Genomic DNA, 27,631 nt, shown 5'->3' on the forward strand with positions numbered 1-27,631 from the left:
GGTTCAATAGCTAACACTTATGTCCTTGCTATGCTCCACTGTTGCATCAAAGTTTTGCTCTGATTGACTTCCATTAAAACAAAAATCATGTTCACATTCTCCTGGCCTTTCAGGTCACACTGAAACCTAGATAGTGAAGTGCACTCCAGTGTTGGAAATAACAATAAGGCAATAGCACAGTCACCATTTATTTAGCAAGTTTAAGGGCTGCTACAAAATCATTTTCCTCCTGCATCAACAAGGAACTTCAGTGGGAACAACTGGGACTGAGACTGGGAAAGGTTACGCATTCTTCCACTTGTGTTTTATCTTGTTGCTGTTCCTTAATGCCTGAAAAATAAACATTGCCCCACAAGGCCTTTAGTGCAATGTGCAGTTTATCTTTAAATTAAGTGGTACTGCTATCTAAGCATCAATGAGTAGCTTTTTCTAAGAAATAGGCATCATCTGGACCTCCAGATATGTTTGAAGGACAACTTAGGGTTTCTAGATCTATGCTGCAAATATCCAGAGAGCCACTGGATGGCAGCAAAGAGAGAATATTCTTAACTCTTTGCTACCATGTACTTATCACCCAGATCAGCACAGATCTGATAGCTCAACTACAATATCCATAATCAACCATTGACCATGCTAGCTAGGACTCTTAAAAATTGTGGATTAATCAAGTCTGGTGGGCCATATGATTTCACCCCTGGTAAAATAACAGTATTGCTGTGAAATAGTTTAAACTATGTGCCATGCCTTACAATTCAAGGGTAGCCATCGTGCTGTACAAGTTCAATAAGCTTTAGTAAGTTTTGCCCGGTGTGAAGATGGACACTATCAGCAGCACTTTGTAGGGCGGTATGACATGTAGAGTGGTGTCACCAACTTTTCAATAAATCAAATGTTCCCAAAGATGGAACATGTTAAGGAACTTTGCCTGAATATTTTCTATTTCAGCTCCTAAATTAGGCAGAAAAAAGACTGGTATTTGGTTGTCTGAGCACCTACAATTTTAGTTTTAGATCATAGAGGAAATCCTGAAAACAAACCCTTTATAAATATTCTGTGCCTGATGACCACCAGATATAATCTTACACTATATGAACAAGTGTGCTGGGAATGATTGAAAATATTGTCCATCATGCTTGGACAATAGTTGGACAAAAGTCCCCCTGAGCCACAGCTGCCATCTGCTCTGTGAGATGGAAATATATTAATTTTGTAAATATGCACCTTATTTTATTGGAAATTTATTTTATTTTATTTGATTTGTGTTAGCTTAATTTTAATGAATGGTTAGACATGTAGTTATTGCTTTAAGATGATCTTCCCTAAAAGAAAGAAGGCACAGAACAAAAACAGTAACTGCAGTCAATCTCAGAGATTCTCCTTCTCCTACATAAATGTGTGAACAGACTTATAAGTATGTATACATATTATTTTCATTTATTTAAAGTATTGATGTGGTTGCCCAAAGCACAAAATTATAATTACAAAATATAATTACAAATAATAACAACATATAATAACAGTAATATTAACAATAATAACAAAATAAACTTTTATAGTGAGATGGGTGGTGTATAAATTTAATAATTTAATAAATAAATAAATAATGGTTCCCTTGAAAACAACCAGAAATCACAACAAATTTCTGTATGAGCGGGAGAGAAAGAGAGAGTGTGTGTTTGTATTCCCAGCAGCCACATTCTCCCCCTCCCCAAAACGAAGGGTCAGGACAAAAAAACAGTATTAATTAGTTGAATGCATAACTATTAATTAAAACTAATTTTCTATAAAATAAAGTACCTTATTTACAAAATTGATTGATTCCCATCTTCAGCAGCAGCAGCAACAGTTCAGAGGGCCTTGTTCAGCTCCATCATGTGTGCCAATTGCACACACTCCTGGATTGGGAAGCCCTGCTCACAATCACCTGACAATTAGATTAGTGTGATGCGCTCTACATGGGGCTGGCCTTGGTGACCATTTGGAAACTTCAGCTGGTTCAGAGTGCAGTGACACAGGTAGAGTAGTCATGGGTATACCCTGATACACCTATGTAAGCCTTCAACTCCATGAGCTGTACTGGTTACCAGTGCACTTCCAAGTGCAATTCTTTATGGCACAGAGGCAGGTTACCTATGGGACCATCTATATCTGATTATGTCTGGCCATTCAGTAAGATTTGACCGGCTTGGCAGGTCTTGGGTCCTGTTGCATAGGCAATGTCTTCTGGTGGGACCCAGGGAATCTGCCTTCTCTATTGCAGCTCAGAATTCCCTGTGAGATTTGGCTGGGCTGACCCTGCCTGCCTTTGGGAAGGCATTAAAGACCTGTGAAATGACCCATTGGTACTTTGTGTTAGATTTCATTTTTATACTTGTTTTATTATGTGGTTTTTATTGATTTATTACTTTTCATTACCATTCATTAGGTAATGAAGTGCTGCACAGCCCTACTGGCCTTTCCAGTATTTTTCAGGGTTTCAAAGTACTCCATGATACAGTGTGTTCCACATCTGCATGATAAGGATCAGCACCGTTGCAACAGATGTGTTTAAAACATGTTGTTATAGTTGCTGTTAAAGGGAATCTGTGATCAATGACATACTTTCCATGCAGTCTACATTCCCACCCCCATGTTTGGATTGAAAATATTGTTTCTATTTCATGATCTTTAGGGCAGTAAGAGAGAAAATATTTTCCACTAATAATGAAGGAAACTAGAACATCAGCTAATAGACTTTATATCCCCTCCCATGCCTGAGTTTATAGTGGGAATAAAGTGAAGCTTTAAAGCTTTTTAATCGAATTAACAGGAATTTTCTCATGTAGAAGGATTTCTATCCTCCATTATGTTTGTACAGTTTTTAGACCACCATTAGAAGCTGAGGTTAAATGTGAAGGAAATCTAGGTTTTTTTGTTTTTTTTTACAGAATCTACATAGAGCCTTGCAACCCCCAGAGTCCCCTGCTGGGAGGAGATGGGTGGGGACAAATTAAATAAATAAAATAAATAAAAATGTATGTAGATTTGGATATGAGATTGTGTTGAGAAGGAAAATAAGTACACTCAAGGGTCCACCTAAGTCTCCCAGAGTCATGTTTTTCAGTCATAAGGCAAGTTGAAGCCACTCCATAAAAAAACAGAAAAGTAAACTGTGAGGCAGATGATACTGTCTGCATGGCAGTAAATCTGGAATATCAGCAGCTATCAATAGTAGCAAGTGATGGTATCACATGTTCTTAATTCCACTTTCCTCAAAAGTGAGGATAGTTGCAAAAGAAGTTCCTAGAATGGTGCAAATTTTTCCCAGAGCCTTTCTCTGTTGGTGCTTTTACATCACTGCTACTTTTCTGGAAAACGATACAGACCTCCGTCTTAAGAACAACAGCTATTATTGTGCCCGGGAAGGCAATCTCCTCACTCTAGTTTCTTGCTGCTTAAATTCTCACCTATAAAATGGAAATGGAACTTACATGTGTCACAGACATATAATTTACTTAATTGTGCACTTTGCAAAAATGAGCATATATATATGCACAGTATACACACACTTCCTTTTCAAAGTCAAAAAAAAGTGGTTCAGAGCATGCTCTGGAACACCTCTTTGTCTCTGAATCTGAAGCTCTAAATAGTTAATATATGTAGTGATCCATCTATAGGAGATGTGCTGAACTCAGACTGAGTCACCACATACAAAAAGAAAACAGTAAGATATAGTGGTTTTGTAGATACGTACCTCATTCAGCCACTATGTCCAAATTGTAAAGTAAATTAACCCTCAGATGACATAGGAAATTATGAAGAATGGTCACAAGATACTTCTTATCTCATTACATCGGGATGTTGTGGTTATGATTCAGTGCCAGCACTTTTCCAAAACTAAAGTTGAGCAATCGTCAGTAATGGCTTCAAGCTGCTGCTGGGATCTTATGTCTTATTCCCACAACAATGAGTCTCTAAGCCCTACTAAACCAGTATTGTCAAGAGAGTGAAAGGCAAGTAACCCAGTCTATTTTTTTCATTGGTACCAAGCCCAAGGATCTGCATTGTGGAGGCAGCTGGCACCAAGGCTGATTGTTCAAATTAACCATCTGCCACTCGTGACCCTAAAGGGAGGAGATGGCTCATGGAACAGTTTTGTCATTTATTTATTGTACTGATATGACTCTATTAATATTGATTAAATTAATCTACCCTTGTCCATGGCATATACTGCCCACTCTCCAGATTTCTGTGCATCACTGGTTTGGCTTTTCTTTTTACAGGGCACTGCTTGAAACAGAACTGACTTCCACGATGCAGCTTTTCTTTCTGAAGATGCTAGTCTTCTTGGTCTTCTTTCTCACAAGTAAGCAAACACCTGAGCATATTATGGATGTGCAAATGTTTCTATGGAAAGTGCTCACAAAACTTCCACACTGTACAGAGAAAGACTGTGATTGGCTATCTTTCATGTAGAGAAACAAGAAATTCCCCTGAATCATATTCTGTGACATTATTGTCTAGATATAATTGCTTTGACATTTTAACCTTTAAAGAATAGCATTTGCTTCTCAGCTGCAACATGCCCCTTCCCTTGTGTATATGCACACACACACACACACACACACACACTCCTGTAATCCAGGCTTACAGAGTTTGTGATATAAACAAAAATCAACCAATTCAGCACCCATTTCATATGTAAGACTCATTGATTTCCGTGAAAATTACTTAACTGTTGTTCACTACTTTTTGTTAGCTACCCCTTGAATGAAAGGGGGGGGGGCAGATATAATAAAGCTGGAGGCCAAAGACAGAAGTATTACCATATGTGCAAACCACTTACGTATATGCAAGGGACAGGCAGATTTTGCTGAACTACTGCTTTAGAGGCCCTCACTGGTTCTGGGGATAGGAAGGTTAGCGCCTCAAGAAAAAAGCTGAAAAAAAAAAGGCCTTGTGTGTAAGTTGAAGTAATAATTTGCTTCTCTGGATCCAATTCAATTGATGAAACTGTGATTTGTTTCACTAGACATCTGAACACTGTTTCAAAAAAAGATTCTAACAAGTGGTGTGTACACGATCCCCACTTTTACCTTTGATAAACTGGTTTTATAATTGCTTCCAGTTGTGATATCTGTTTTCCTAAAGATGAGACCAGGATCATAAAAGAAATCTTCTCGGCTGGCTTCTCCATCTTTAGCAGGTGTTTGATGAGTATAGGCAATAGCAGATGCTTGTTACCCTACCAAAAACGCCCCATGGAAACTCCCAGCAAGTCTCAGATTACCTTAAACTCTTCTCAGCTTTTCAGCCTTCTCCTTTTCCCTCTCCCAAAAAAAGGAAGGAAAGAAAAGTTAGGCACTGGCAGGCCACAGAAGCATTGCAGTTAGATGAGCTGGGATCACCTTGGTGGCCTGAAAGTTGTGTGGGTTTGTTAAACAAACAGAAAGACTTATGGCAGCTAGAGAAGCTGTCTCAGAGACATCCTTAAGGCTGGGGACTCACAAAGTAAAGATGCAGGCCTTGGCATCAGATGAATCAACACGAATGCTTCCAGTTTCTTTAAGACCAAGAGTACTGCCACAGTTGCTGTCTTAAATGCCATCCCTAAATCTTAGTGCTTCAATACGTTCCATTGCTGACTTCCTCTACATCCTGTTTTATTTCTGCAATAATTACACCTTTTAATCCTGTAATTTTATAAATAAAATAACAGTCAAGACCATGGTGAGAATTCTGTATTTGCAGAGAATATTCTGCAGACCAGCCCAAAGTCTGTTTAGATGTGGGGAAAGTATGTTTAAAAATCAAACTAGGGCGTTTGTTTGTTCCTTTAAGGAAAAAAAATGGAGGGGGGATCTTAACACTTCACTGAGTTGGATTCAGAGTTTTATGGAGCAGAAGCCCACAAACTGGATGATGTCTGCCATTCTTCTTTCTGCCCCTGGCAGTTAGCATCCTCCAATTCCCCTGCTCTCTATCCTTGAAAATCTGCTCTGAATGATGGGGTGAAGAAACCCTCAAAAACAATTTCAGGCAGTGCTTGGGACTGCAGGAGAAAGGAGAATCACTGAAATTCATCACTTGACCAGTGGAGAGTAGGGTGGCTAGATTTTTTAAAATGTGCTATCCAGCTCCATCCACTTATAGATTGACTTTATGCTCACTTTTAGTCAGTTCTCTTCCCTCTCCTCCTGTATTCAGCATATTTGGACTGCAAAAACCCAGAGGATCATTAGATGACAGCAAAGAAACCAGGAGACCATGAGTTCTAGTCCCGCCTTAGCCATGAAAGCCGGCTGGGTGACTTTGGGCCAGTCACTCTCTCAGTCCAACTCCCCTCACAGGGTTGTCGTTGTGGGGAAAATAGGAGGAGGAAGGAGTATTAGGTATGTTCCCTGCCTTGAGTTATTTGTAAAAATAATAAGGGCGGGATAAAAAATAAAATAAAAATAAAAAAGAGAGGTTTTGGCATCCTTCTGGCAGGTAGTGGTTGACTGTATTTGTGCAGTTCAATATCATCACACTACTTTCCATAAGCCTCATAGGACAAGGCCTAGTGGCAGTAGGAGGACACACAGACATGAGACTGGCTTGGCTGATCACCAAGGAGTCTGTGTGGTGTAAGGCAAAATGATCTGGAGGAGAAGGCAAAACAAAGGGCTGAGCCCTAAGACAAGCTTCCAAGCCTTTCCTCTTCCCCTTAGGAGCTGCTTTTAAATTGTTAAAAGTTACAACCAAGACAGCTGACATTGCTGTTATGTGCTCATAAAAATATCCCAACCCCATTTTTTGCATATGAGCAAAGAGAATAAGTAGTATATACTGTGTGTGAGAGAAGAAACTGCATGTATGAGAAAATAAATTCTGTTAGTTGGTGAGTACACATTGAACATGACTGTTTATTATTGCAGGTGGTTTTTAGAGGTAAATTTAATTATTTTAAAATTCCTCATCAATGTCTGTCTTTCTTAGGATCATTATGGCAGCACCTGGCTGATCTTGTCCGGGCCATGAACCTAAGCTGGTTCAGGCCTAATTACAGGGTCATCCACTGGGTGGGGAGGGTTGGGGGGGGCAAGAGGGTGGCTGTGACAGCATAATTGAAACTCCAATCCTTTTTCATGTGCATTGCAGCACATAAAAAAGCAGGAGGGCTTCATTTGGCCACCATCTTGACTCTTGACACACATACACACCAGACACCCCTGCCTACTGGTACTTGGATGGGAGACCTCCAGGGAGTACCAGGACTACAAGTGACACTGGATAATGGGGAAAAAACGAAAGTCTGTATTGTTGCCAAAAAACCTGCATGGTACGTGAAGTCAACAGGAATTAAGCTCAGTTTGAAGGAGGTTTTTCTTTACTTCTCTTCTTAGGATATTTTAATGGCCACCCTAGTAAAGAGGCTCTTCTAATCCTCATTCCTCTTTGGTTTATCAAGAGAAAAATTGTATCTAACTTGTTATTTTTAAATTTTGTAAGTGTCTTGAACATTCTATTAGCAAAAAGGCAAGTGATAGATGACATGAACAAAAATTACAAGTATTTTGGAAGCTTAGTGAGTTTTGAAATCTTGGATCTAGCAATAACAAATAAATCATATGTGGAGGAATCATCCACCTTTCTAAGGACAAACTACAATGTAAATATCCCTATTTGTTCTATTGTGTGATGATGGGAGGTAGCATAATTTTCAGCCATAAACCGCTTTCTCCTCCCATGGTCATACAAGAAACATGAGCAGAATTATCCAGTGAGAAGAGACCAATTCAATTTGCAATCCTTGCACCTACCTGAGAAGCCACATTGAATTCAGTGGAACCAGTTCACAGTAAACTTTCATAGGTTGCACTGTAATTGGAATATTGCACATCTTTTGAACATGCCTGCTTAATTTCTCTCTAGTAACATTGGACAGTCTGAGCAAAAAATAGGTGGTAGACATAAGATGGATCTGTAGGAAGCAATTCAGGAAGGTGCTGTCTACTTTATCATTTCCCAAGGATTTCCTGGCAATTTTCATTTCACATTCTCAGCTTGTTTAGATTTCTTCAAAACAAATCACATCCAGAGTATCTGTGCCACAGCCGCCACTTCAGGAACAGGGGTCAAGATTAATGAGCCAGAATATGCCATATTCTAGGAAGGAAAAATATCATTATTATGCTGGAGTTTTCCAGTTGTTCTGTACACAATGTCTGAATTGTATTCACATCGTGCAATTATTCACAATATATTGTTCTGCTGGAGACCAATCTCAGGCTCTTCCTAGAAGGAAAAGATGTTAGAAGGAAAACAAGACTATTGTGTAATGTGTGTAATGTATGTGGATCTATGGAATTAATAGAAAGTCATTTCTTATATGCCTATGAATTGGTTTTTAATCAAATATCCTTTTTTTTAAAGATATACATAAAAACTAAAAAGAATGTTTTATCTTGACTGGCTGGCCTCTAGCCCCTGCCTCCAAATGGATAATGATTTGGCTTTTCAAGCAGTCCAGATGTTTAGATTATACAGAAACATGTTGCTTTATTTGTTATCCTTCTTCTTGCATTTGCATCCCTGTTCTTGCATACATTCTTCTGCTAATCTCTATGTTCTGTCTCTTGCTAATTTGATTTCCAAATGATTTCTTAAAGGAGTGAAAGAAATCAGATCCCTGGAAATTACTCCCAGTGCTCATGAAGTTATCCTCAATCTGTACACCGATTTTACCCTGACGTGTTCAGGACACAGTGAGATTTTCTGGAAAACAGACAGCAAGCATACCAAATTAGACACTGTCCTAGAGAAAAGGGATACCATTTTTACCAACACCCTCACACTCAGGAACTTGACTGGTTTAAACACAGGTGAATATTCCTGTACCGATGATCAAGCCCTGGATGAAAAAGCCATCTACATTTTTGTACCAGGTATTTGTGATTGCACAGCTTTGATGCTTCTGATCATGTAACTTATGCTTAATCTGTGTATTGTGTAATGTGTGTAATGTATGTGGATCTATGGAATTAATAGAAAGTTCAGAAAAAGAGCAGAGACTCTGTTATGGATGCAAACATGCCTCTCCAGGCATCTCAATCAGATTCACACTTTTTCCAGGCCACACCCCTTTTCCTAGAATATTAATACTATTTGCTTCTTCCCACTACATCTACCATCTACCTGTTGGGGAGAACCTTCAAAAGTTGGAGAAGGAGAATGCCTAGTTGCAAATATCTTTTTTGTTCTTAATACACTGTATACCTGTAATTCTACCTACTTTTGGCTTTGGCTGTGGCTGTGACCACCACAAAGTCTACATTTGCATGGATGAAATCTGTTAGGGAATGCAATCCCTAACAGATTTCATCCATGGAAATGTAGACTTTGAGCAGGGTGGGTGGAATCCTGTTCCTGCTTTAAAGTGATCCATGGTGTGAATACAGGATTAATACAGTGGAGGGTTGCTTGAGATAAATCCCTCTGTCTCCATGTATAAAAGCTATCAGCCTGGCAGCCTGTTTGATACCAATGCCTACCATACCAACTCTGGAGATGCACATGCACACATACATACACTTATATACGTGCTAAACACAAAAACACACAAACATTATTATACTATGGTAATTCAAATCTAGATGAAAGAGGAACAAAGCCATGTCTCTTTGCAGAAAAAACATAACTATTGCATTCCACCACCACATTCCATACTGAATTGGCTCTGGTCACAATTATATCCTTTATTATTGCATCTAGGAGGCTGTTTGAGGTAATCTATCTAATCACAAAGGATACCTCCCTGGTGCATGATGAAATCAGCTTCTCTCCATTCTTCCTCTTCATAGATCTCTCTATGCCATTCCTACCAAACAGCCAGGAAGACACATTTGTGTTCAGCACAGGCTATGGTGAAGTCATGATTCCTTGCCGTGTAACAAACCCCAATGTTACAGTGGCTCTTTATGAAAAGAGGGTTACTGATCCAGTCCCTGGAACGTATTTTCCACAACAAGGCTTTAAAGGGCGGTTTGAAGACAAGGCCTACATCTGCAAAGCAACAATAGATGATGAAGAGTTTGAGTCTGAAACATTCTATGTCTATAGCATCCAAGGTGGGTCGTTGATCAATATTTTCCGGTTTTCACTACCATAGCAAGTGTGTGGAGCAGAAAAGGAGAAGGTTCTGTGAGTGAAAGGCTGAGAAAACAAAATATGGTTGCAGATAGGGGTGCAGGGGGAATGCCACGCAGAAGAGAAGCCCTGCAATTTTGAAAAATGCTTGTGCTCATCTGAAAAAGATTTGAAAGAGCAGACTCCGTTCGTTGCTGCCTCCCATCATTCTGGTGGGTGGAACTGACAGAACTTGTACATCTGCTCCACTAAAAACCTTGAGCAATTTATTTTGCATTTCTTTGCAAAGAAATCCATCTTTAATTTGAAAAGTCTTCCTACACTAAAATACAAAAATTTACTTCTGTTTTCAGTGGGAACATATTCATTAATGACTGAGAAGTGAATAGGTTGCAGAGGAAGCTACGTCATTTCCTTGCCAAAGTGAAGGGCCACTCTTTGGCACTTGAGCTGGGCTGATACATCTGATAGGAAGCTGATAATACCTATGTAATATTTAACCTGCTTTGCATATAGGGCGTTTGTCTGATTATTTTAACTTGAATTTATTCTTCTGACTGCCTCTTATCTGAAGTTAAGGGAATGGTCATGTCAGGTGGCCTTGTTGATATGCCAGTGCTATGCCACAGTCTTCATTAGGAAGCTTACTCGACATCTCCATTGTGGTTAAGTTCAATGCCAGGCAAAGGGCTTTTCCCTGTTCTAAACAGGATTTTAAGACTTCAGGCTCTAACAGAATATCTGTAGCTCAGGCTTGAACTGTGGAGTCCTTGGTGCTCTCTGAGCTTGGTTGTTTGCTTGCAGACGTTTCGTTACCCAACTAGGTAACATCATCAGCCTGATAATGTTAACCTAGTTGGGTAATGAAACATCTGCAAGCAAACAACCAAGCTCAGAGAGCACCAAGGACTTCACTTTAGGCTCTTAACATCTTATGGTTTATTAATATTGAAGTTTTCAAATTGTCCATGTAGTGAAACTAACAAAGAACAGTTTTCTCACTCTGAGATAGCTGCATATAGAATGAACTTGCAGCAACTATTTTTCCCTATAAGTTGCTGTGAGCTACCTTTCTTCCCTATTCACTAGTTTTGTTCTTCTACAGTTTCTTCTTCTCCTACCTCCTTAATCAACATTTCTATCAGTGCGGTGCAAACTCTTTTGAAACAAGGCGAAAATATCACTGTGACATGTGCAGTAAGAGGTATTGAATTGATCAATTACACCTGGAGTTATCCTGGACAGAAGGTAAGCAAGTGGATGTGGATATTTGTATGTGCACACACACATACTGTACACACGTGAGTGTGTTTGTGTCTCCTCATCTAGTCTTAGGAAATAAATAGACTGTGAGACTTCTCCTCTATAGAAGTATATGGAGACATTACTGTACAATGGCAATTAATAGTTTGGCCTACAGAGCAAAACAAAGACATTTCTTTTCTTAATCGTTACAGGAACAACTGCAGGTATTCTTTCCTAACCACAGTGAAGCCAAAATGACAAAATGTGCATCGTAAAGTCACACTGCAAGCTCCACCCTTTTGTAGTTATGTTGTAATGTCACACACACATGATACCAAGTCAAAATCAACAATTATGGTTTTATCATTTCATGTGAATGAGGCAAAAGAGTGCAACTCCTCTCTCCCTGGTTCTAAAGCCCTTTGGGCTGCCTCGTGGCAGCTCTTCGTATAATAAATGCAACTGTATGTTAATTGTATTCGTGCCATTGTCTCGAGTGCTACACGTTCTTAAGAATTCTGTTGTATATCAACTGCCAGGGTGCATTCACTTTATGCTTTTTATATAGTCATACATATGCATATACATATACTTATATATAATTTTATTGAAGAGTTTTAAAAAGAAAAAAACTAATACAGACTAATATAAAGGAAGAAAAAGAAATCAAAGAGAAAGCTAAAAGTGCAAGATAGGAAAAAAGGAAAGGAAAGAGAGAAAACAAAGAAAAAAATATAAAGAAGTAGCTTCTGACTTTCATAAAAGCAGTTATAAGGTACAATTATAAGTTTACCTCTTACTCTGTGGTTACTGTATAAAATAGATTACTTTTACCTAGTTTAGTAAATAAATAGGAGTTGCCCCAAACAGATGATTGGATTTCATTGTTGAATCCTGTGTTCTAGTTATGGTAATTTTTCCCACTCCAACTGCTATTACTCTGAAGTAATGGCTTTCACAGATGTTGAACATCACTGGTCCTTATAATTTTTCTTTCAGTAACTGCAACTATGATATCCATATTCAGTAATAGGCCAGGGGATTTATGTGCATAAATTCATACCACTAATACAGGCATACCACTGAAGCACACATTCATGCCCATGGGCGTCTCTAGCTCTGGCTGCTTTTTTTAAAAATGACAAAAGCAGCAGCATCACACTGTTGCACTACAAGTTCTTCCCCTTTTGGACATATCCCAACACATGTATAAAAGGGGCAGAGCTTGTGTCACCATGTCACAGCTCTGCTTTCATCAGACTGACTGGCTTGATACTCCCCTCCCATGCATATAACGAGAGATACATAATCATGCTCACTCCCTTAGCACGATTGAGCAGGATCAGTGGGAGAAGTAAAGCTTTGTTATATATTGCTGGCTCTCTGTTGCAAACCAGTGACCTTGAAAAGGTTCAGCAAGAGGAAGGATTTTTTTCCCTTCCACCAATGAACTCACCACACATCAGTGGGCAAACTAGTAAACTCATCAGCCGCCGAGCAATTGCTTGCAGAATGCACTTTTTTGTGGTTGAGTTACACATTCTTGCTTTAATAGACCCAGAATTAGGTATTGCCACCCACCACTTTAACAGCTCTGGACAGCTTACACAATATGATAAAAACAATAATAAAACCATCCTGAAGAAGAAGAAATATAAATGCTAAACACATAGCAGTAAACCCCTAAAATATTTATTTACTTACTTACCTACTTACTTACTTATATAACTGTTTCTTTCCTACTTCTAAAGACTCAAAGCAGATAATGGTATTACAAGAAATAAAACCAACAAATGTGGAAAAAAATAGTCCTTATCAGAAATAACCAACATCAACCATCATATTAAAACTTGTCAGAACAATATAATATTTACTGCTTCACAAAAAAGCAAGCAAAGTGTTCCCTAGTATGGGAGTAAGTATGTTTCAACCCATTCCTAATTAATAGGAAACAGGCTTTCTTCAAGTCCAGCAAATCCATTAATATTGGCCCCACCACAGGAAAAGCCAAATCAAGTGTTGGTGTTAATTGTATTTATGCCCCATTATTCACCTAAAATGTTGGTGAACTCTACAGGAATAGTCCCTCCCATAAGTAGCTTGGTCTATGTAACACTTTATATACCATTGTGAACATTTTGAATTGGCCTCAGAAGACAGCCATCAAGAAGTGAAGCTATTTCAACAGGGGGATCATTGTGGACAACCCATGCTCTGCATTCTGACCAGCAACAGATTCTGAACCACTTTCAAGCACTGCCTTAAAAACAGCTTTACAATTCTCCAACCTTGAGATTATCACATGACTCACCAAAACCAGGTCTTTCTCCTTCAGGTAGGAATGCACCTGGTTCATCAGCAAATGCTGATAAAAGAGCCTCCTTGTCACTCTATCCAGAACAGACATATCTCCCAAAACCTGAAGCTCAGTTCCAGGAATCAGTAGCACCTTATTGGTATTTAGTTCAGCTCTTTCACATCTAGTCTCTTGCAATTTAGAACACTTTTCCTTCACTTCTCCTGTAATTGAGATTGGAATACTACTTTGTAATATCATCAGAGACATTCTGCTGCAGTTCAGGTTTGTGTTTAAAAATATAACATGGAAGCTGAGAAAGCTATGCAATTTATCATGCAGAGCAGCAGGTTTATATTTTTATTACTATCAGATATCCTCATCAGAGAAGTGTCCTACAAAAGAGAATAAGCATCCTGCTGCTTGAGGAAAGGGAAAGCATTCTGTGACTTTATCATATATATTTCAGGTTTGCTGTCGTCGTGTTTTCTTCTGAAGTCTTATGTGTCATACGTGTTTTTTTACTATGTGGCAATCAGATACTATACTAACAACAGAGGAGCAATTGTCATACACATAGTAAAGAAAATATATTCCCCTACATGAAAGCTAGAACTATTTCTAAACCTAAACCTAATAATTTGAGAATGGCATATGGTTATGTTTCTTGTTATTTGAGCTTTGGAGACTCTGAATGGACTAGTACTAAGAATTACTTCCACTGCATTATCTTTACTGTCTTTTGCAGATGGGCAAGGAGGTAAAACCTCTGACACGGATTGTTCCAGGAGTTAAACATTATACTAGTTCCATCCTAACCATTCACAATGCAAGCTTGAATGATCAAGGGCTATATGTATGCGAGGCCATTGACACGTATCATGGACAAAAAGAAGAACTAAGTATCTCTATCACAGTGATCGGTATGTTGGGTGAAATCTTTTACTTGTCACCAGCCTGACACCAAATCTTCCTGAAAGAACTTATGGTTTTCTGCATTTCAGTAGTACATAACACTGATTTTCATAGGCAAAACTGGGGGTGTGGGATCCCTTTTCAATTCATTCTAATTGAGAAATAATAAAATGCATAGATCAGTTTACCAATATCATTTTGCTTTGTTTGATCAAGAAATACATTTGCTACAAGACTATAAACAAAAAGTCCAATGCATCTCTGCTGGGATAGTAATGTTAAGGTTCAAGTTCAAGTTGAGGTTCCTTATTTAAAACACATGGCTTTATGCTGCTTATTAAAATAGTCAAAATGTGACAATTAGTGCTAAAACAGGGAGCCAGTTTACTATCCTCATCATTAACTCACAGTGTGAAACAAAAGATGGTAATGTAGGTCCATCTGTGACTTTTCAATTCACCCTTTCTGACCTAGAGCACGGCTTCGTGACTTTCCACACTGTTCTGAATGAGACTGTGTTTGCAGAACTGCACAAAAGTCACACCTTTCTGGTGCAGATTGAAGCCTATCCAAGTCCAACCATCCTCTGGTTTCAGAATAACAAGCCCCTGACTTCTGAGAGCAACAGTGAATTTGCTATCAACAGCAGGAATTTGTCAGAAACCAGGTAAACTGTACCACCTCAACATTTTTGTACCTGCAGCATCAAGCCATTTATTATTTTTAATTGACATATACATCATGTACAGGTACTCATCCTCCTTGTGTTAAGAAAAATCCTTTATCACTAATTGGTTTTTTAAAAACTTTGCACCTACATGGAAAAAGATGATGATGGTGATGATGATGGTGATGATGATGATGCAAAGATGAGGGAAATATTTTTGTATCCCCCCCCCCGCCCCATACTCATTGGTCCAATACAAATCAAGCCTCCAGGGGCTTACATTTAGTAAATTAGAAACTGGAGCAGGATGGCACACTATGTATCATTTAGTTTAGCCCTCATTTAATGCATGGTGGCAAATTGTAGATTATCAGAGTATTGCCGGAGTAATTCATTCTAGCTTAACGGAAATGAATGAGTTTCTCTCTCTGAGTGCAAAACTTCCCCCTTGAAAGTAACTTAATTTGTGCTTCCATATAAGCTCCAATATCTTAACTGTTGCAAGATTCTTTTTCTTCCAGGTATCAAACTACCCTGACACTTGTAAGGGTGAAACAAAGTGAGGGAGGTTTATACACTGTTCGAGCATTTCATGAAGATGACTTAAAAGAGCTGTCCTTTTATTTGCAGATTAATGGTGAGCACACCCCCTTGCAAAGATTATCTTTCATTAAATGTATCTCTGTCTTAATTCAAATACTTTTAGATAGCAGTAACTTAAATATTCAGGACAGGGCAACTAGTTTTCGCTTATATGTACCAAGAATACATAAACTTCAAAACCAGATCTGCTTTGCATTTTATTAAAAGCCCTGTGAAAACATCCAGAGTATATATACATGACATGCCAAGCTTTAGTTTAGCATTATTTACCAATGTGTCTGGCACCAGAAGACCCAACAAACAAAGGCCAGCCATGAACAACCTTCACCATAAGAGCTAATAGAAATATTGATAGGCCTATTCCCTATTAATTAGTACTGTATAATCAAAAGCTATGTAATGTAAAAGCCAGTTTGGTGTAGTGCTTAAGGCATCAGGTTAGAAACTGGGAGACCATGAGTTCTAGTCCTGCCTTCAGCACAAAGCCAGATGGATGACCTTGGGCCAGTCACTCTCTCTCAGCCCTAGGAAGGAGGCAAGGGCAAACCACTCCTTAAAAACCTTGCCAAGAAAACTGCAGGGACTTGTCCAGGCAGTCTCCAAGAATCAGACACAATTGAATGGATTAAAAAAAAAAGTAAGTGAGTTGGTATCATAGATCTCATGGTACCAAACTGATCCATTATTTATCCATTACACCAAGTATTTCCTCTTGTAATCAGTGTTATCTGAAGCACCCCAAGTTCTAGGATCCCTTCTCAAGATATTCTTTTCAGAATACTAAAGGCCTTTTTCCTTCTTTCATTCGCTGCCTTTTTTCAGGCTAACTTATCTTCTTACAAAGGAAGATGTTCAGTGTTGATCAGGGATGATTATCTAGGGTTTGTTTTCCTTAAAAAGAGGTCACTAGACACTAGTGATACAAGGTTTATTTATGCACGTATACATGTTAGGGATAAAATAAGGGCTATCAAAATTAGCTGTGATTCCCATTCTCCATCAGACTACTGATGTTATTGTTAAAGTCTGTTGAGTCAACCTGACTTCTGGTGACTTCAGGGCAACATTTTTTACGTGTTTAATTCTTGGCAACATTTTCCCTTGCCTGCTTCCTAGGGCTGAGAGAGAGTGACTGGCCTAAAGTCACCCAGCCGGCTTTGTACCTAAAGCAGGACTAGAACACCCAGTCTCCAGATTTCTAATCCAGCACTTTTAACCACTATATCAAATGGACACTCATCACACTTCTAGGGAACGCAAAATGTCATGGGATTTTTTTGCAAAGAGAAAAAAGGCTCTTTAACTTCTTTTCGGAGACAATTTCAGCACAGACTGTCTCCCTGCTATCCAAAGAGAACATGTTTCCTCTTGAGCAAGGATGATAACGGGGGAGAGAAACCTCTTGTGGTTTGCTGGGCTAGCCACACTCCTGCCTAAAACATCTGTCCAGAACTATACTATTGGCTATCATTTGTCAATGTCGAAGAGATAGTCCAAGGGCAGTCTACTCGTTATTTTCAAAAATGGCAGAGTGAAGAATTCTGTAGACATGTGTGGGGTCACTGATTAATTGAGGACATAATCCTATTTCTGGCAGATGCCATCTGGAGAATAAGAGAAACTGACTGTCCTCTTTTGTTGTGGTCTTTTCAGGACCTGGGAAAGAGGAGGGCAGTTTGGAAAATGAAGCAAGCTGTGAATGTCCGCACATTCCTCCTTTGTCAGATACAGCTGAACTGTAGCATGGAGTGGCAATAGGGTGTCCCTGGTACACTTTGTTCATGCGGCTTTCAAAAGCTGAGGGGAGTCCTATTAAAACAAGGAGATTGAGAGGCCCCATTCATCTATCTTGCTTTCAGAATGTATTCTCTTCTCTCCTGCTGTTCAATAAAAGCCTTGCTTCCATCTAGTGGTTCTTTGGATGTTTGCAGCCTAAATAGGAAGCTCTAGAGTTGGCTTCAAAGGCAAGGTAGACAGAAAATTACAAAATCCATATAATGGGATATGAGGGATAAGAATTTAGGACTGCACAATTTCCCCCTTTTAGCCAAAAGGTACACTGCCAGAAATGTAATTAGCTATTGGAGAAATATAGAGAGAGGGCCTGCTTCAAATACCATCATGGCAGGAAGTAAACGGGGCATGAATTAGAAAGCCTTCTCTTGTTGTTGTTGATTTGTTCAGTCGCTTCCGACTCTTCGTGACTTCATGGACCAGCCCACGCCAGAGCTTCCTGTCGGTCGTCAACACCCCCGGCTCCCCCAGGGACGGGTCCATCACCTCTAGAATATCATCCATCCACCTTGCCCTGGGTCGGCCCCTCTTCCTTTTGCCCTCCACTCTCCCCAGCATCAGCATCTTCTCCAGGGTGTCCTGTCTTCTCATTATGTGGCCAAAGTATTTCAGCTTTCTCTTGAGTAGCCTCCAAATTGCAGACATTCTATCCCCAGAGGTTTGCCTGGCCTGCTCTCTTTCAGCACTTAAGAAGATGCCAAAACCCATTTTTATAAGCAAGTTTATGATGACTAAGATATATTTATGGGCCATTGTGTATTTTTATTGCTTTTTTGTTTGAATATTCCTTTTGTATTGTTTTTATTGTTGTACACTGCTCAGGGTGTCATCGTTCTTTGTGGTCGGGTGGGGAAGAATGGTGGCTAATAAATAAATAAATGGGCCATTTTATCTACTAATGCAATTTTCATTCAACACCGTTCTCAATGGCTCCCTTATGCCTCTCTAGCAAAAAGCTTCTTGCTTTCATAGAGCCATCAGTTTTCTAGTGGGTCTTGAAATCATCCCATTAAGGAGTGGAACGTTCTCAATGCTTCCTTCCAAGTGAGCTGTGTGGTTGTTACTCCAGACCCTCCTTTGCCATGTGTCCCTGTCAGGCTCCCTGGCTCAAACTCAGCAGAACTAGTCAGAAACTCAACAGGGCAAGGCTACATAGGAATTTTCATGCAGGGGCATCTGTGGGGAGTGAGGTGGGGAGGAATATTTTAAAAAGTCAAGTTGGCAGTCACAACAGTGCAATTGAAACCCCACCCTTTTTTATGTGAGCCACATGTGCAACACTTGTAAAAAGTGGCCAGGCTCCAGCTGTGAGGCTGTGGCTACCATCCTGACACTTAATTGTATATTAGGATAAAGCTACTTTAAACAGTTAAGTGCTCTTTGTCAACATGAACTGGAGACCCTTGGTTTATCTATGGTAGCTTAATTAATTAAGGGATTTAATTAAGGGACTTTTTTTTCTGTCTTTCCCACAGTTTAACAATTATTGTACTTCTTAGACCAGGAACTGAGTGATTGTGAATACAGTCTATTCACATTTGACTAAAAGGCTCTGGCTAGATTCATACAACATGCTAAGCTGAAGCCTAAAAGCTACATTATGGCTTAGCATGTTGTGTAAACCCAATCATTACTCAAAAAGCATGGTTTATGGTTCAGCCAATTGCTGTTTATTCAAAATCACACATTCACAAAAAAATGGCAGACTGAAGGTGCCATAAGATCTTCACTGATCTGAACCACTGCATATATCCAGCATCAATGAAGATCTTATGGCACCTTCAGTCTGCCATTTTTTTGTGTAGAATGGTGGAAATTTTCTCCCATTGCTATGCATGTATTATTTCCTCTGTGCAGGAACACTGTGTGCATATCATTGATTAGCAAGCCTGACTTTTAGGTATTAATGTTGCCATGTTTTCTGTGGTTTAAAGCAATCATTAGTTTGCTCACAGCCTCATAACTATAATGCATCATTTATTAGCAATCTTCCAAGTAGTAGCGTTGTTCAATATCTGCTTACTGTGTATGTCGCCAGAACTTTAGGGGATTTCCTAATAAACTTAATTCCAGAGGTTTATAAACATGAAACTAAAAGCACTCAGATAGTTTAAACATTCTAGAAATAAAATACAGGATAAATGGAATATCAGAAATAAGTTGATTAAAATAGTGAACTCAAACACAATTTTCTGATTCAGAAAGTACCCTTTGTACTGCTAATCTTTCAGGAAGCCTTCCTTTGTGAAAGCTGTGTACCCCTACCACCAATTATTTGTTATCTCATATTCTTTTCTCCAATATAACCAGTCCCAGCTAAAGTGACTGATCTGAGAGACAGCAGCAACAAAACAAATGGGGAGCAAACAGTGATCTGTACCACAGAAGGAATGCCTCAACCAGAGGTTACCTGGTATAGCTGTAATGATGACAAATGGTAAGGAGAACATTTGCACCAAATGTATTGAGTCCTTTTGCACTTAGAGCCCTGAGTGGGGAGGACAGCAGGAAAGAACTTGCCATGTGATTCCCTGCAGATCAGTCTTTTCATAATCACACAGGGTTCCCTGCAGATCATGCTACTTGTTAGAGCATGGTTTGAATCACACAGTGGTCTAGCGGTTAAGGCAAAGGGCTAGAAACCAGGAGACTGAGAGTTCTAGTCCTGCCTGAGGCATGAAAGCCGACTGGGTGACTTTGGGCCAGTCACTCCCACTCAGCCCAACTCACCTCACAAGGTTGCTGTTGTGGGGAAAATAGGAGGATGAAGGAGTATTAGGTACGTTTGCTGCCCTGAGTTATTTATGAAAATAATAAAGGCGGGAAAGAAATTAAATAAATAAATAAAATGTCTCAGCCCTTTTGGAGGGGTATTGCTGCCTAGCACTACAACCCCCTGAGTATACCCAACTCCAGCAGGTTTCCTCCATTCCTCCTCCCTTTTCATTTTTCCAGTTGACCACCAACTTTCCATGGTTACTGAGAAGGCTCAACCCTGTTTTGGGAAGGTTCTGTTATCCCACACATTTCTGAAGGATGAGGATGAAGAGGAGACTTTTACTTCCACAAACATTCCCTGAATATGCTGAGCATCCCTGTGGACTCACAGTGGCTGTTTTTGGCCAAAATTATTTTTATTTTATTATCAAATTTGTATAGCTGCCCATCTCACAGAAAAGTGACTCTGGGCAGCATACAACACTTAATTAAAAACCCAATAAATACATTAAAAACATGCATTATTAAAAACTATAAAAAAACACAAAAGCAGGAGAGGATGATGTTAGCCGCAGTAAGGGAGCCATCGCAAGATCTCTCAGGTCCCCTAGGATCCCCAAGTGTACTTCCCTGACAGAGGGAACCTGCAGTATGCCTTGTCCACCAGATCTGGTTGGATGGGCAGATAGAATCAGGGAGAGGAGGTCCCTCAGATAACCCGGCCCCATGCCACGAAGGGCCTTAAAAGTAAATCCAGCACCTTGAATTCAACCCAGAAGCAAACTGGCAACCAACGCAGCTTGCAGAGCAGAGGTGTAACATGCCATTCTAGGGGCACACATAACTGTCTACACCACTGCATTTTGCACCAGCTGAATCTTCCGGATACTCTTCAAGAGCAGCCCCATGTAGAGGGCATTACAGAAGTCTAGTCGGGAGGTGACCAGGGCATGAGTGACAGTGAGCGGAGCCCCCTGATCCAGGAATGGGTGCAACTGGCACATAACACGAAGCTGTGCAAAAGCCCTCCTAGCCACAACTGCCACCTACTGTTCAAGCAGGAGTCATGAGTCCAGGAGGACCCCCAGATTGTGCACCGGGTCTGTCTGAGGCAGTGCCACCCCATCCAGTGTCAAAGATGGCATAGTCCTAGAACTGGAAGGCCCCAAAACCCAAAGCCACTCAGTCTTGCCAGGGTTCAGCTGAAACGTGTTGTTCCCCATCCAGACCCTCACAGCAGAGATGTATAATTGGGTATCATCAACATACTGATGATGAAAGGAGGCGAACCAGCATGGCATCATGCCACCCACCCCCAAGCTCTGAGCCAATCCAGAAGGCTGCCATGATCAATGGTATCAAAAGCTGCCAAGAGGTCAAGTAGGGTAAGGATGGATGCACAACCTCCATCCTGCCCTTGCCAGAGATCATCCAAAAGTATTGTTGAGGGGAAAATAGGAGAAGAAAGGAGTGTTAGGTATGTTTGCCTCCTTGAGCTGTGTATGAAAAAAAAAATGCAGGATAAAAATCTAAAAAACAACAACAACCCTCACTCAAGGAAGAATTAGCCACCACTAGAACCCACTCACATGACACCCCCAGGCCACTTTAACCAGCCAGGAGGGGCATGGATCTGAAGAGCAGATGGCTGAGCTCACAGCCCTAAGGAACCTGTCCACTTCCTTGGTTCAAACCATTCCCAGATAACAAGCCAAGACTCTTCCCTAGGCATCTCCACCAGACCTGCACAAGGCCAGCATCTGAGAACAAATCCAAACAACTTTGTCTGACAGATGCTCAGCAAATTTCTCCGCACACCCCTGTAAGAGGTTCTCCGAGCCCCCCTTACCTAGGAGGGCTTGTGTCACCCGACACAGGACCGTGGGATGTCTATCTGTGGATGCAATAAAGGTGAAGTGCTTACCACCACTAGGTAGGCATTCATAGTGGCTCTAACCCATGTTTAGTCGAGTTCATCCCTCATTGAGTGCCAGCAACACTTGAGACATCTCTTCTCTCGCTTCATCTCCCTCAGCTCCTCCATAAACCATGAGGAGTGCCAGGATCCCCAAAAGGGGATAGGTTTTGGACTGGGTTGCACTAAGGGTGCAACCCAGTCCAAAACCTCAGCTGTCCCCTTATTCCAAGCGGCAATCAAGGCTTCAGATGGCCCATGCAGCAGACCAGCAGGAACAACCCCCAGCTCCCTCTGGAACCCATTTGAGTCCATTAGTCACCAGGGTGGACCAATCTAATGGATCCAGCCTCCCTGCAGTGGATAATGGTGCTAGAGAATCCCATGGTAATCAGGGCGTGATCTGACCATGAAAACCAGGACACCAAAAGCTCCCCCAATTTCAGCTCATATAGCCACTGCTCCGACAGGATCTGGTGAATGACCACTGACCCATGCTGGGCTCTGGATGACCTGGGATAGGCCCATGGCCATCATGGTGGCCATGAACTCCTGAGCTGCCTGAGACCCCACTCCAGAGAAAGCAGATTGAAGTCCCCCAAAACCATAAATCTGGGGAACTCCACTGTCAGCTGAGAAATGGAGTCAAGGAGCTCAGGCAGGGAGGTTGCTGTGCAGCAGGGAGGCTGGTACAACAGCAGCAATCCCAACTGCTCCCTAGAGCTCAACTTAATGAACAGGGTCTCACATCTGATAACCTGTGGTGCAAGACCCCTAAAGGCTGTAAGGGATTCCCAGATGATAATCACCACATCTCCTGTGAGGTGTGATGATCTTGGCTGATGCCTCACCTGAAACCAACTGGGCATATCTCTGAAAGGTCTACCCCTCTTCTGGACCCAGCCAGGTCTTGGTGATACATGCCAGGTTGGCCTTCTCATCAATTAAATCACTAATGAGGGAAGCCTTATTACAGACCAACTGGCATTCAAAAACAACAGCTGAAAGCCAGGGCCTCTGAAGGTCTGCTGACGGGGTACCACGGCTGAGACCGAGGAGCTGGAACGCAAGACCAGTATAAAACAATAGTCCCACCTTCCCCCAAAACAGCCCACTCCTTGTCTCCCACCGTATCTCCCCATGCCCGTCAGCACCATAATACCTTGGCTCACCCCCATCCCCCCAACGGCAGCCCCATCCCCATATCCAGGCCCCTCAAATCCCAAGACCGGAAACCTCCCACTTTCCTCACCAGCCATCCCTAGGAGGGAAAGCCAGGCACCCCAAGGTAGTTTGGCTTCACCAGCTCTCAGTGCCATCAGGGTACCCAGCAACCACCTCCCCACCTCCCTACAACACACTCACACATATTAGCATTCACAGGCACCTCTCCCCTGCTGCTCCCACCAGCTGAAAGAGGGCTCCCTTCCCATTCAGCTGCTGTCAAACACTCACATACACACTTACACACCCTAGCATTCACAGGACCCATCCCTTGCTGCTCCCACCAGCTGAAAGAGGGTCCCCTTCGCATTCACCCCAACCAATTTCTCCTCTGGCTTTCACTGAGAGGAAGAGGGCAGTCCTCAGTTCAAAGTGGGAAACCCACAGTCCAGCACGCAGGCACTTAGTCGTCAGATGGAATAATAAAGGTGGGATAAAAATAAAATAAATGAATTAAATTAAATTAAATTAAATTAAAAAGGCTACCAGGAGGGAAAGCAAAAGGCCTCTGCGGGGGGTGGGGGGTGGTTCGACAGCAGCTCTTATCGGCCATTATGCTTCTTTGTAATTACTCTGAGAGAATTGTAAAGTAATAACAATAAGAATAATAGCTGCTGCTATTTTACCATTTGACATGCCAACAGATGCTCTGTCACTAACCCTGCTTTATGTCCATGCTTCCATGCCTTATTTCTAAGCTGAAAGGTCTCAGTCATTATGACCTTTCTTCATAGGGAATTCCTGAGCTCTTAAATATTTTGGTTGCCCCTTTCTGTACATTTTATTACTCTTCAGTATACTTTTTGAAATATAGTGACCAGAGCAGTGTATTCCAAGAATGGACACATCTAAAAGTTTTCTTTTTATTACAGTTTTATTCTGTCTTTCTTCCATCATGGATACCAAGGGGATATCCAAAGAGTTCCCAAGTGGTCTCCTGTCCAACACTGACCAGACTACAGGCCTTTCTAGTTGTAGCAAGATGTTTGTATGTCCTACTCTGGGTTGAATAATTCACTCCATAGTAGGACAGCTTGCAAAGCTAAGCTTGGAGTTGCTGAACATACAGTACCTACTACTGAGAAAACATTACTTAATTCAGTGGGACTAACCTCTAGATGTACAGGCATAAGAAGATGCTGCAGTATAGATGTGACATATTACTCATTATGATGGAGATGCTGCTCAAACTCCCTTTCATTGCTTTCTAAAACAGGTGTGCTGGGGAAACCACCAAGATCCTGGGGAATACTTCAGAAGAAATGAATCTGCAAACAAATTTCACATACAGGGATGACCTGAAACTTTATATTGTGACAAGCAAGCTGCACTTTCACAGAGTAGATGAGCCCATCTTTATCCGATGTGCCACTCAAAATCTCTTGGGTACAGATTCCCAGCAGATCACCTTAGTCCCATACAGTGAGTACCGCAATATCTGTCTTACAGGTTTTGGTACACATGTACTGTACGTATGCAACAGTGTTATTGCACTGGCATGGCAGAAGTGGTTTGTGTCCCCAAGCTGTGCTGTATGCCTATGATAACTGTGGGTTTTCTCCAGGTTAGTTTTCACCCAGCACCCTCACAGTCAATCCTTCTATCCAGATCACAGCAAACACACATGCCACTCAGCTCAGCTAGCAAAAATATGGCCTAATGCTATTTATTAAACTTCAGCAAATGTCAAAACATTTAACTGGCAAAAAGAGGCAAAAGCAGGGAAAGAGACAACAGGTAAAAATTTACATTATCTATCAAAAAGCATGGAATTGTGGGTAATTAGCATGGACAAACCAAAGAGGAGTATGGTGATGTTGTTATTTTAAGTCTCTTTATAATCTTCCAGGTGAAAAATGGCTTAAGTATCTAAATAAGTATATTGGAGTCCCACTGGCCATAAATGTATATGTAAACTTAATGATTCTGTTTCTGCTTCTTGTTTCAGATCTATCTTTTAAACTGATCATTATTTCAGTAATCGTGGCCTTTGTGGTGCTCATGGTTCTTTTCCTGGTGATCCTCATTTTCTTGTGGCGAAAAGTAAGAATCTGCTTTCAGCCCTTCTGTGTCTCAGACAACTAAGATCCACGTTCCCAGCTTTTGAGCTAATTATGCTGAATTTCAGAAAATGATTGGCTAAACAAAGATAGAACCATAAACTCCTGAAGCCATGGGAATGATAGTTCCAGGAATGATAGCTGTTTTGCTGAACTTCAGCTATTATTGAACTGCAAGTCTACCACGCAGAGGCTCTGAGCATAACCTGAAATACCAATCAGGGATTACTTGGAAAATTCCCCATAATGTAGAACAAGTAGCAGGACTGTAGGAGATAGTATTAGTGTTATTTTTTCATATTTTGAAATTATATTTCCCATTTTCTCAGTGACAGTGTGTCAACTTTTTAAATGTGTAACTATTATCAACATGAGAACGTTGTTTTTTTTAAAAGAATGAACATTTTCCAAGTTTGCAGAAGAATTTTATTTTTATATCATGCAAGCTAACAAAGCTAGTGGAGCTGCTTTTAAATGGCTGTTTTGGAGACCCAGTGAATGGGTGGGATAAGTCACAGGTTGCTTTCCTTATTCAAGGTCCACTGATTTCTGTATCCATGACTGTTCTGATATTGTCATGCACCACTTGAACTGGTTTAGTTCTCTTAAGGAAGGCAGCGCCCTTCTTTGAAGAAAGGCCTGTATATGAAGGGACAGACCACAGGTTTGGGTGTGCAGACTGCACAAGGAGGGGTCTCCAGAGTTAGCCTCCTCTTGCAGTGCGTTGCATCTTCTAACCTTTTTGTTTCCTTCTACCAGAAGCCTCGATACGAAATTCGCTGGAAGGTGATTGAGTCAGTCAGCTCTGATGGACATGAATATATCTATGTGGACCCTATGCAACTGCCTTATGATTCCAGCTGGGAGGTCCCAAGGGACAGGCTTGTTCTAGGTGAGAAGAGGAGGAACAGGCTAAGACAGAGGTTTAGTACATAAAGGCCAGATGCCACTAAATGCCACTGTTGCCCATTGAATAGTCAGATACAGCGTTCTCGCGATTGAAATTACTTTTTCTAATGAAATTCTATGGGGAATAGAAAGCATTAGTCCATGATGAAGCCTTCTTACTCACTCTTCTCCATGCTGGTTTGGAGGATAAGAGTTGTAATCCAGTTCATCTGTACCATGTTGGGGAAGACTGCATTCAGAATTCCTGGTCTGAGTCTTGTTTTTCACTAGATAGCTCTTAGACTATGAAGTCTCATCCCTTGATTTCCAGAATTCCTTTCAGAGCCTTTGTAAGCGATGCTGAAAGATGAGTGTCAGGCGTAACTATATTCTGATTGTAATACGATATGCATTGCTTAATATTACGGGAAAACTGAGTAGTTCACATTTATGTATATGTGTGATGAGGTGCTTCATAAACATGAAAGAACTCTTACAAGTCCAGTTCAATGCATACAGATACATTGGGAATATTGTGTGGAGGAATCAAAATTAACTTCATTGCATCTTAAAATGTTCTTGAGAACCTGATATGCAAGAAGTCAGCTCTGTTTCTTGTATCCATGTAAATAGCTGAGGACTCCTGTGGCAAGAATTAGTTATGATGATGCTTCTAAGCATGAAGCTTCATCATAACTAACCACCTTGGTGATTAGCATTGGTGATTATCCCAGTGTTTCCTGGGGTGGCTAAAATGATTTCAACTATGGGAATACTTGATATTTTTTATCATTAAGTATTAAGCTGTAGCCAGAAATCAGAAAAAAAAAACATGAAAATTAGTGTCCCATAGCCTATGCCTGTCCTGTTTCTACTGCCTTCATTCCCAGTCATTGCAGCCACCTTACTTTCCTACAAAGTCATGGAAGATTAATCCTAACAGATTTTATACTCCTTGGGTCTGTCCTTGGATAGTGTCAGAAAAAGAGAAAGATTGATTGATTGATTATGTGCCATCTAGTTGATGTTGACTCTTAGCGACCACATACATAGTTAGATTTTCTCCATGACAATCTGTCCCTAACCTATTATTTCAAGTCTCTCAATGGTGCACTCATCCCCACTGTAACTGAGTCCACCCACCTTGCTGCTGGTCATCCTTTTCTTCTTTTTCCTTCCACCTTTCCCAGCATCAGAGC

General features: G+C 40.7%; 1 protein-coding gene across 2 annotated transcripts in view; it reads left to right on the plus strand.

Annotated features, from left to right (window-relative positions):
• Positions 1 to 27,631, plus strand: part of PDGFRB (platelet derived growth factor receptor beta) — an 84,667-nt gene that overhangs the window by 40,867 nt on the left and 16,169 nt on the right. For both annotated transcript variants that reach the window (XM_063292207.1, XM_063292206.1), the window contains 11 exons: positions 4,263 to 4,345; positions 8,631 to 8,906; positions 9,822 to 10,088; positions 11,213 to 11,355; positions 14,397 to 14,571; positions 15,038 to 15,230; positions 15,752 to 15,867; positions 19,938 to 20,064; positions 24,701 to 24,906; positions 25,433 to 25,527; positions 26,304 to 26,436. In XM_063292207.1, coding sequence (XP_063148277.1) covers positions 4,294 to 4,345; positions 8,631 to 8,906; positions 9,822 to 10,088; positions 11,213 to 11,355; positions 14,397 to 14,571; positions 15,038 to 15,230; positions 15,752 to 15,867; positions 19,938 to 20,064; positions 24,701 to 24,906; positions 25,433 to 25,527; positions 26,304 to 26,436 — 1,783 coding nt within the window. In that variant the 5' untranslated portion in view covers positions 4,263 to 4,293. The remainder of the gene's footprint in view (positions 1 to 4,262; positions 4,346 to 8,630; positions 8,907 to 9,821; positions 10,089 to 11,212; positions 11,356 to 14,396; positions 14,572 to 15,037; positions 15,231 to 15,751; positions 15,868 to 19,937; positions 20,065 to 24,700; positions 24,907 to 25,432; positions 25,528 to 26,303; positions 26,437 to 27,631) is intronic.

The sequence above is a fragment of the Candoia aspera genome, chromosome 2 (genome assembly GCF_035149785.1).
Source record: "Candoia aspera isolate rCanAsp1 chromosome 2, rCanAsp1.hap2, whole genome shotgun sequence".
Taxonomy (NCBI): Eukaryota; Metazoa; Chordata; class Lepidosauria; order Squamata; family Boidae; genus Candoia; species Candoia aspera.